Genomic DNA, 10754 nt, shown 5'->3' with positions numbered 1-10754 from the left:
TTACAGCTAGCTACAAATCAGTAACTAATCTACCATAAAGGGATTACATATATTTCCAAAAATATTATTTCCTAAACTGTAGGGAATAAACACGCTTTTCAACACTCCCCCTCAAGTTAGATCATGGATGTCAATCATGTCCAACTTGGATAGATGTTCCTCGAACCTGACTCGTGGTAGACCTCTTATCAGAAAATCAGCAAGTTGTCCTTTGGATGTGATGTAAGGTATGCACACAACCCCTTCTTCAACCTTCTCTTTGATAAAATGTCTATCCACTTCCACATGCTTAGTACGATCATGGTGGATTGGATTGTGAGCAATACTGATTGCTGACTTGTTGTCACAATACAGCAACATGAGATTCTCACTTTGAAGTGATAGCTCATTCATAATTCTTTTTAATCATAGAAGTTCACATATTCCTTGTGCAAGAGCTCAAAGTTCAGCTTCAGCACTACTCCTTGCAACCACTGGTTGTTTCTTGCTCTTCCAGGTCACTAGATTACCCCATATAAATGTGCAGTACTCAGTGGTAGACCTTCTATCACTAGCTGATCCAGCCCAATCTGTGTCAGTAAATGCCTCGATCTTCCTTGAATCATTCTTTTTGAAAAATAACCCCTTTCCTAGAGTTCCTTTGAGGTATCTCAAAATGCAATGAACTGCTCCAAGATGTTCTTCATATGGCTCGTGCATAAATTGGCTGACTACACTTACAACATAGGCAATATCGGGCCGTGTATGGGATAGATAGATTAGACGCGCAACCAACCTCTGGTATCTCCTTTTATCGACGGGCACCTCTCCTTTCTTATATCCCAGCTTGTGGTTCTCTTCGATAGGTGTATCTGCTGGTTTACTTCCCAGAAAACCTGTCTCTCTGAGCAAATCAACAGTATATTTTCTTTTTGAAACACAAATTCCTTTCTTTGATCTTGCAACTTCCATACCGAGAAAATACCTCATAGGTCCAAGGTCCTTGATTTCAAATTCTTTGGCTAGAATCTACTTCATTCTTTCTCCTTCGGTTGTGTCATCTCCAGTAAGAAGAATATCATCAACATACACAATTAGAACTGAAATTTTCCCATCCTGAGATTTCCTGAAGAACAAAGTATGATCAGTGTTAGCTTGAGTGTATCCATATCTCTTCACTGTTTTTGAAAAACGATCAAACCATGTCCTTGGAGACTGTTTTAATCCATAGAGGGATTTTTTCAGTCTACACACATTATCTACACCATAAACATCTTTAAAACCTGGAGGAACATCCATAAATACTTCTTCTGCCAAATCCCCATTTAGGAATGCATTTTTGATGTCAAGTTGGGAAATTTTCCAGTCTAAGTTTGCGGCAACAGAGAGAAGAACTCGAATAGTGTTGAGCTTTGCCACCGGGGCAAAGGTTTCTTGATAGTCTCTTCCGTAGGATTGTGTGAATCCTTTTGCGACCAAGCGAGCCTTAAATCTTTCAATAGAACCATCCGAATTATACTTCATCGCAAACACCCACTTGCACCCAACTGTTTTCTTTCCCTTCGGTATTGCTACACACTCCCAAGTTCCATTTTTCTCTAGTGCTTTGATCTCCTCCATAACTGCTGCTCTCCATTCTGGAACACTCAATGCCTCTTGAACTAACTTAGGAATTACTACATCGGACAGATTAGTGGCAAAAGCTCGATAGGATGGAGACAAATTACTATAGCACATATAGTCTGAAATAGGATGAGAAGTGCATGTTCTTTTTCCTTTTCTTAGGGCAATAGGAATATCTAAGTCCTGAGCTGGTGTAGAATTACCTGGACTTTGGCAGGGAGCATGATTCGCAGGAGGGTTTAGACTTGAAGTATCAAGAACCGGTGGATCCAATGACTGGTTCTGCTTTGGAGTGTGAATTCCTTCATTTCCTTTCCTTTTTCGTCTCTCAGAGACAAACAATTCTGGTCTTTGGACCTCTTTCTCAGTTTCTTTAGTGAGTGGAGTGGACTCAGGTAGCACAACAGTGGGAAGAGAGTGATCTGGTGAAGGAATGGAAACGGTTTGAGGAATGGAAACAGTTTGTGGATTAGGGCTCACAGAGGTAGGAAGAGTATCCCAAAAATTCCAAAAATTCCAAAAACTCTCTTCTGTGTTCACACTCTCCCCCTGAAGTGAGTTTTTGGTAAAGTATGGCTGATTCTCAAAGAAGGAAACATCCATACTAACAAACATTTTCCTAGTCTTTGGATCAAAACACTTATAATCTTTTTTTGTTGGTGAGTAGCCTAAGAAAACACATTTGATGGTCCTTGGATCAAATTTACCCTTGCTATGAGAATGGATATGGACAAATGAGGTGCACCCGAATGTTCTAAGTGGTAAATCTGAAATCAGACAATTTGTTGGATAGACACTTTGAAACGCTTCTAGAGGAGTTTTGAACCCTGGAACTCGAGTAGGCATTCTATTGATGAGGAATGAAAGTTTTAGGCACATTTGTGGTGAACATTAAGGACCTAGCAACTTCAAGTAGGTGCTTATTTTTTCGTTCAGTCAACCTATTTTGTTAAGGGGTATCTACACAACTGCTTTGATGAACAATTCCCTCACTTTGAAGAAATTTCCCAAGAACAATTTTAAAATACTCTCCCCCATTGTCTGTCCTGAGGATTTGAATTTGGGTTTGAAACTGAGTTTTGACCATCGAATGAAAATTTTTAAAAACTCGTTTTGTTTCGGACTTTGTTTTTAAGAGATATACCCAACATAGCCTAGTATGATCATCGATGAAAGTAATAAACCACCTAGCGCCTGAAAAATTTTTAACTCGTGAGGGATCCCATATGTCACTGTGTATTACTGAGAATGGTGCTGAATGTTTGTATGATTAAGATGGAAATGATACACGGTGATGTTTGGAGAGTTGACAAATTTCACATTGAAAAGAAGTGGGGTCTTTATTATTGAAAAGAGATGGAAACAAATTTTTCAGATACGGAAAGCTAGGGTGGCCGAGTCTATAGTGCCACAACATAACATTATTTTCACATAAAGAAACAGAAAAGGATCTGCTGACTAAATTTTGTCTACTTGAGTCTTCCTTGTCTAGGTAATAAAGTCCACACTTTTTAGCATTACCAATCATCTTCCCCAAAGCCAGTTCCTGAAATTGACATGAAGAAGAGCTAAACTTAGCAACACAGTTTTGATCGTGGGTGAGTTTGCTAATGGATAAATGGTTGCATGAAATAGAAGGAACATGAAGTACAGACTTTAGGACCATATTTTTAGACAAAATTAATGAACCTTTCCTTGCTACTGTGGCTAATGAACCATCTGCAATTTTTACTTTCAAGTTACCGGCACAAGGAGTATAAAAGGAGAAGAGTGAGGAACAACCTGTCATATGATCTGAGGCACCAAAATCTATAACCCATGGGGTTCTGTCCTTGGTTAGCACACTGAAGGACTGGGGAAAATTACCTTTCTGGGTAATAGAGGCAGATGGAAGAGAGGTGGAATTCAAGAGTTTCATAAGGTTTACCAGTTGCTCCTTATTAAAGGAAACGGGAGCACTCTCTGATTTTGATTCCTCAGAGGCCGTTTGAAAAGCTCTGCTAGTCCCTTGCTCTAGTTGTCCATTTTTCAGATGAGGGGGTTTTCCGTGCAGTTTCCAACAAGTTTCACGGGTGTGTCCAGTTTTCTTACAATGGTCGCACACAGGTCTATTTCCCTTCTTATTTTGGGAGTCAATCCCGCCATTAGGAAAGGTGGAGAACCTGTCGCCATTAGAAAAGTTGGAGGAGAACCTGTTGCTTCTGACTGCAAGGGCTGATGATTCTGACTCAGTGACAAGAGCCTCTCGGATTTCTTTTCCCAGCATAACACTCATTCTGCTTTCCTCCCTGCGGACTTCGGAGAATACTTCACGAGTGGATGGTAGACTTCACGTCCAAGAATTCTTCCACGAACCTCATCAAGCTCGTTGTTCAAGCCAGCCAAGAATGCAAAGCCACGATCCTTCTCAATCATCTTTTTGAATATGGCACTGTCTTGTGGACAGTGCCATTCATATTCATAAAATAAAGCTAGCTCCTGCCATAAGGTTCTGAGCGTATTATAGTATTGCAACACGCTCAGATCGCCTTATTTCATGTTGCGGATGCGTGTGGTAATTTCATAGACCTGGGCAAAATTTCCCAGATCAGAAAAAGTCTCCTTTATAGCTTCCCAGATTTATTGAGCAGTGGCAATGAACATATACGTCTTGCTGATTGCTGGCTCTATCGAATTGATCAGCCATGACATGATCAATGCATTCTCAGATTCCCAGATCTCAATGGATTTGAGACCTTCTTTTGGTTTCTATGTAGCTCCCGTCAGAAACCCAGTTTTTCCACGACCCCGGATGACTAACATTACTGACAATTTTTCTCCATCGAGTTTGTGAGTGGTGATTGGTTGAGAAGAGAGATTGTCATGAGTATTTGACAAGAGAGAGGATCTCGAAGATGATTTCGCCGATCCAGAATCGAGCGACTGATCACCTACGCTGGATGTGCCAGACATGGTGGCAGTTTGATTTTTTCGGTGATCAGATGTTTGGCTCTGATACCATGTGGAAACCAGTAGGTTTTAGAATACCTAGCCGTCTATCTCACTTGTATTTCATCAGTGGTAATCGGCCTCTTTTATATACAATTAGGTTACAATTAGTTAGAGAAAGAATAGGAAACTAACTCCTAATTTACAGCTAGCTACAAATCAACAACTAATCTACCATAAAGGGATTACATATATTTCTGAAAATATTATTTCTTAAACTGTAGGGAATAAACACGCTTTTCAACAAAACTACATATTTGTTCAATTGGTTATCAAAATTATAAATAAGATTTTATGTTATCCAAATTATAAATAGGAATTTATGTTAAGTTTATGTGCTTAAATGTTCAATTCTAAAATCTAGGGACTATAATTAAGAGGAAAGGGAGACAAATATCTCTTAGATTGCATGAGTCTTTAATTTTACCTTTTATTTTTGTTTAATACTCTTTTAATTAAATTCTATATTAGTAAAAAAGATATTAATCGAGATACGAAGAAAAATCTAAATCTACGCACTTTAAAAGTAAGTTTTCTAATTTTCTCAAATTTAAAAGCCACAAGTGTGCTAAAATCTAACTCAAAGTTCCCCTTTTCAAAGAAAAAAAAATCTTACTCAAAGCAGACAAAGCTTCCATATTATGCAATTTTTTTAAGGAAATTTCTTTGGCATTCCTTATTTTTTGAGAATATTGGTGTTATTTACTTATCAGTCGTCTGATTTGTATTACTTTTTATCTAATTTGATTTTTGACCATATTTACTATAGATCCAACGAACGACTGATAAATAAAGAATATCAGTGTTTTAAAAAAAAAAAAAAAAGACTACACCAGAGAAAAGTCTCATTTTTTTAATTCATTATTATTATTATTATTATTTGATAATTAATCTATTATCCTTATTGTTATTACCATGGTAATATAATTATTAGTTCCTCCTTCATATTCCATATAGTAATTATCAGTCTTAAAAAAAAAAAAAATAGAAAAGCAAAAACGTGGAGGGAATAGCAAACGGTTCCGATCGCATCCGAGCGAACGCGATGAAGCTTTGCTGACTCTGCTCTCGGCAGTTACGCCCGGCCTCTTCTTCATCTCTGCGCAGAGGCTAGGGTTTCTTCGTCCCTCTCTCTCTCTCCACTTTTCCAATCTGAGGTGCGTGTACACCATTGTTAGATTTACATTTCTCGCTTTCTCTGTATTCCACAGCTTCTGCGATTCGGAATGTCCCGTCTTCAATTAGATTACGATTTTGGTGTTTTCTGAATTTTGTCCTAATCGTTTGCCTTTCAAATCAAATTGATCGGTTTTTGCTTTGCCTGTGCTGAATTCAATTCAGAGTTGCGGGATCTATACTATAATTCTCCTACATTTTCTTTTTCTTTAAGAAATAGTGGTCCGTCGTGTTTTCCTTCGATTTTCTTAGCTCGTTGACTGCAAGTCTTGTTTGAATTGATTGTTGATACTTTGAATGATTGAGATTACATTTGTTGAATCGGATACGCGGATATCATCTGTGTTTCTTTTGTGTTCAATTTTGAATTTTAGATTTGCCAAGAGTGGAATCATATTGCTTCTTTTTTTTTCCCCTCTGTAGTTTATTTTATTTTATTTTGGGTGACTGGTTAAATCTTGATGTTGATTTATCACAAATGGCGGAATTAAAAAGTTGCGAAAACGTTGAACCGTAGCCTCGTTCGCAAATTAGGAATGCTGTAATTCTTTCGAGTTCATGAAGTTGGATTCTGTTTTTGGAGCTGATGTTTACAATCTCATGAAATTTGATTTTTGTTGCATGCTGAGTTGGTGGAGTTGGTATAGATATGCCTCTTGGTAAATGAAACATTTACATGTCAGGCATCTAACTGATAGTAATATAGCAATGAAGATCCTTATTATTGCTTTGTTTGTAATGCTTATAAGTTTTCAAATTCGATCCTACAAAGTAATGGGTTGTTTATTTTTATGGCATTATTATGTGGAAATGTTTGGTTGACGGTGAGAGACAGTGAGGATTGCTGAGGATTGGCGCTGGTAGTTGCATGATGATATCTGCAATGAAGATCTAGTGTTGTTATGCTGCTTCTGGGTTTTTAGCATTTTTTTAATTGAATTTTCACCTAAAAGATAATTCTATTAGCATCAACATTTTTTGTTCCATATATGTTTGTCTAAGCACTTGTGCGCATATGGGTATGGTTTCTCTTTTGGAGGGAAGGGGTATTTGTAAATAAGAATAAACTCTGTTGTCGCTGTGTGTAATACTCTGACGCTGTTATCTGCATTCACTTATGTTTCTGTGCTTACTTCATGCATGTATCTGCGTGTGAATTTTCTAATAGTATGTCTTTTCATCTCTGTGGATTGTGAAGGTATGCTTTGCTTTTGCTTATCTGCCGTCTCTCCGTAAAAGGTTATAACTAGCGGTAGAACTCTCGGTTCTGTTTTAAGAATATTGTTCAAAGATGGGCCGTCTAAAGAGTGGAATCAAGACAATTGAAGAACGTGAAGACTGTGATGGCTATTCTAGTAATGCTACTTTAGCATGCATGATTAATTCAGAAATAGGAGCTGTATTAGCAGTTATGAGGAGAAATGTAAGATGGGGTGTGCGTTATATGTCTGGTGATGATGAGCTGGAACACTCCTTAATTCAGTCTTTGAGGGCATTACGCAAGACGATTTTTACATGGAAGAGTCACTGGAATACTATCGACCCTGCTGAGTATCTTGTACCATTTCTGGATGTGATTCGATCAGATGAAACTGGGGCTCCGATCACTGGTGTTGCTTTGTCTTCTGTTTACAAGATCTTAACATTGGATGTTATTGATCAAAATACTGTAAGTGTAAAAGATGCGATGCACTTGTTAGTTGATGCTGTCACTAGCTGCCGATTTGAGGTCACTGATCCTGTATCAGAAGAGGTAGTTTTAATGAAGATACTACAAGTTCTTTTGGCATGCATGAAGAGTAAAGCATCTGTTGTGTTGAGTAATCAGCATGTTTGCACTATAATGAACGCATGTTTCCGTATAGTCCACCAGGCAGGATCAAAAGGTGAGCTATTGCAACGGATAGCTCGGCATACCATGCATGAACTTGTTAGGTGTATTTTCTCGCACCTTCCCGATGTTGGCAACTCAGAAAAAGCTTTGGTAGATGGAGTAGATACTGGCGATTACAAGGTATAATTGCTTCTTACTCTTTTGTTTTCTTTTTGAATGTTTCCTTTCTCTGTGCTTTGTATTAGTTGTCAGGAGTGAAGGATGCTGAAAGCAATTTACTGAAATAAGGAATTTTTTTTTTAATGTAAACAAGGAAATAGTTGAATGATGATTGAAAGCCTGTTTTTCATTGTTGTTGGGGGCTACTTTTTGATTGTTAAAGAATCTAAACAAATCAGGGCGTTTGATAAAGCCTGTCCAGTAGATTCTAAAAACTATAGCCCATCAACATAATTTGAGAAGTAGGTCGATTGTTGCTTTTGCAAGTTGTTTCTGCTATCGTTGTTGAAATTTACCAAAGTATCCTTTGTAATGAAGTAAAAGTTTTCAATAACTAAAAAGGATTAGAAAATTCAATAACTATTAGCTATCTTACATGAATTTATAATTTATCCCTTCAAACAAAGATTAATTTCTTTCTTTTTAGGAGATGACAAAACTAGAATTTTATTTTTTAGAATTGTAGGGTAAAAATATTCTGAACGTTGACCTCAGTATTAGAAATACAAGCTAAAACTATAAATATGTGCACTTAAAAGTTTTTATTAAAATGAAAATGAAGTATTCCTATTTTAATCATCATACATATTTACAACAATTTAACCTATAGTTTACCAAACAAATTCTACTTTTGGTATTCATAGCACTTTTGAAAAAAAAAAAAAAAAAACGCCTACCTACTTTTGGTCATAATAACTTTTGACTAACAACACAACTGACGACAAATACTTCAACAACACAACAATGTCAAACTGGTTTTGAATATTCCTTTGGCTAAATGTTAGTAGAAATACGAAACGTGAATACTGGTCTTATTTATTGGTCTTAAGTTTCTTTTTGTCTCATTTCATTCTTTAGTTCCAGATGCCTTTCGCTACACTTATTCTCTATTTAGCAAGTAAAAAGTATTTGGCACTTGGTTTCTGTCTTGCTTCTTTGAGAGGAGATCTCTGTTGATGTATTAGGAAAACTTGCCATATTTTCAGGCTACAGGCTGCATACAACTTATTGCCATACTTGAGAAATAACAAATATATTGTTCTAATATTCACTTTTGAGAAATATTGCTTAATACATACATGAATTGATTGCTCCTTTTGCAGAGTACTGGGTTGAGCACTGAGTTCGAATTGGGGAATAGACAATTGGAAAATGGCAACATGATGTCTGAATATGATGGTCAAACATTACCCGCAAATCATGCATTGAATGCTTCTGTTGGACAACCAGCTATTGGAATGGATGAAAATCCAATTGGGACTGGGGCTGGGAAGGACACTGTTACATATGACTTGCCTATGATGACTGAGCCATTTGGAGTACCCTGCATGGTGGAAATATTTCATTTTTTGTGCTCTTTGCTAAATGTTGTTGAGCATGTGGGAATGGGTCCCAGATCAAATACCATTGCGTTTGATGAAGATGTGCCGCTTTTTGCCCTGGGTTTGATTAATTCTACTATAGAGTTGGTTGGTCCCTCCATTTGCCATCACCCTAGATTGTTGAGTTTAATTCAGAATGAATTGTTCCGTAATCTGATGCAGTTTGGCCTGTCAATGAGTCCACTTACTCTTTCTATGGTATGCAGCATTGTTCTCAATCTGTGTCATCAACTGCGGGCTGAACTTAAATTCCAGCTTGAGGCTTTCTTTTCTTGTGTGATTTTGAGGATCGCACAATGCAAATATGGGGCCTCTTACCAGCTGCAGGAGGTTGCTATGGAGGCTCTTGTTGACTTCTGCCGACAGAAAACATTTATGGTGGAGATGTATGCCAACTTTGATTGTGACATAACTTGCAGTAATGTCTTTGAAGAACTTGCTAATTTATTGTCGAAGAGTGCTTTCCCTGTTAATAGTCCCCTGTCATCAATGCATATTTTTGCATTGGATGGTCTTATTGCTGTTATACAGGAAATGGCTGAGAGGGTAAGCAACGGATCTGTTGGTCTGGAGCAGACTTCAGTAAATCTTGAAGAGTATACTCCATTCTGGATGGTGAAGTGTGACAACTACAAGGATGCTAGTCAATGGGTTCCATTTGTTCGCAGGAGGAAATACATCAAGAAAAGGTTGATGATTGGAGCTGATCATTTCAATCATGATCCAAAGAAGGGGCTAGAATTCCTCCAAGGAACTCATCTCTTGCCTGACAAACTTGATCCTCAAAGTGTGGCCTGTTTTTTCAGGTATACTCCTGGGTTGGATAAGAATTTAGTAGGAGATTTTCTGGGAAACCATGACGAGTTTTGTATTCAGGTTCTTCATGAATTTGCTCGGACTTTTGACTTCGAAGACATGAGTTTGGATACGGCATTGCGACTGTTTCTAGAAACATTCCGACTACCTGGAGAGTCGCAAAAGATACAAAGAGTGCTTGAGGCTTTCTCAGAAAGATATTATGAGCAGTCACCACATATTCTTGTTGATAAGGATGCTGCTCTATTGTTATCGTATTCACTCATACTGCTCAATACAGATCTGCACAATGCACAAGTGAAGAGAAAAATGACAGAAGAGGATTTCATTAGGAATAATCGGCGTATAAATGGAGGCAATGACCTACCTCGAGAATTCCTGTCAGAACTTTACCACTCAATATGCCAGAATGAGATCCGCACAACCCCAGAACAAGGCCCTGGTTTTTTGGAAATGACCCCAAGCCGGTGGATTGAACTAATACACAAATCAAAGAAAACTGCTCCATTCATAGTATCAGATTCAACAGCCTACCTTGACCAAGATATGTTTGCTATAATATCTGCGCCAACTATTGCTGCTATTTCCGTGGTATTTGATCAAGCTGAACATGAAGAGGTCTACCAAACATGTATTGATGGGTTCCTAGCCGTTGCAGAGATCTCAGCATGCCATCATCTTGAAGATGTACTTGATGATCTTGTTGTGTCTCTCTGTAAGTTCACAACACTGCTGAA

At 37.8% G+C, this 10754-nt stretch overlaps 2 protein-coding genes across 2 annotated transcripts in view; one reads left to right on the top strand and one right to left on the bottom strand.

The window, feature by feature from the left end:
* Positions 1-438: 438 nt before the first annotated feature.
* On the bottom strand, positions 439-951 carry LOC112091629 (uncharacterized mitochondrial protein AtMg00810-like). The gene has a single exon (XM_024165761.1). The coding sequence runs from the start codon at positions 949-951 to the stop codon at positions 439-441; it is 513 nt and encodes a 170-aa protein (XP_024021529.1).
* Positions 952-5570: 4619 nt separating this feature from the next.
* The window catches only part of LOC21408060 (ARF guanine-nucleotide exchange factor GNOM), a 7766-nt gene continuing 2582 nt past the window's right edge, over positions 5571-10754 (top strand). Inside the window, exons 1-3 of the mRNA XM_024165757.1 lie at positions 5571-5747; positions 6965-7780; positions 8923-10747. Of these exons, the coding sequence (XP_024021525.1) occupies positions 7058-7780; positions 8923-10747 (2548 nt within the window). The 5' untranslated portion in view covers positions 5571-5747; positions 6965-7057. The remainder of the gene's footprint in view (positions 5748-6964; positions 7781-8922; positions 10748-10754) is intronic.

The sequence above is a fragment of the Morus notabilis genome, unplaced genomic scaffold (assembly GCF_000414095.1).
Source record: "Morus notabilis unplaced genomic scaffold, ASM41409v2 Scaffold139, whole genome shotgun sequence".
NCBI lineage: Eukaryota > Viridiplantae > Streptophyta > Magnoliopsida > Rosales > Moraceae > Morus > Morus notabilis.
Note: the sequence above shows the minus strand (reverse complement) of the source record. Positions and strands in the feature narration are given on the sequence as shown.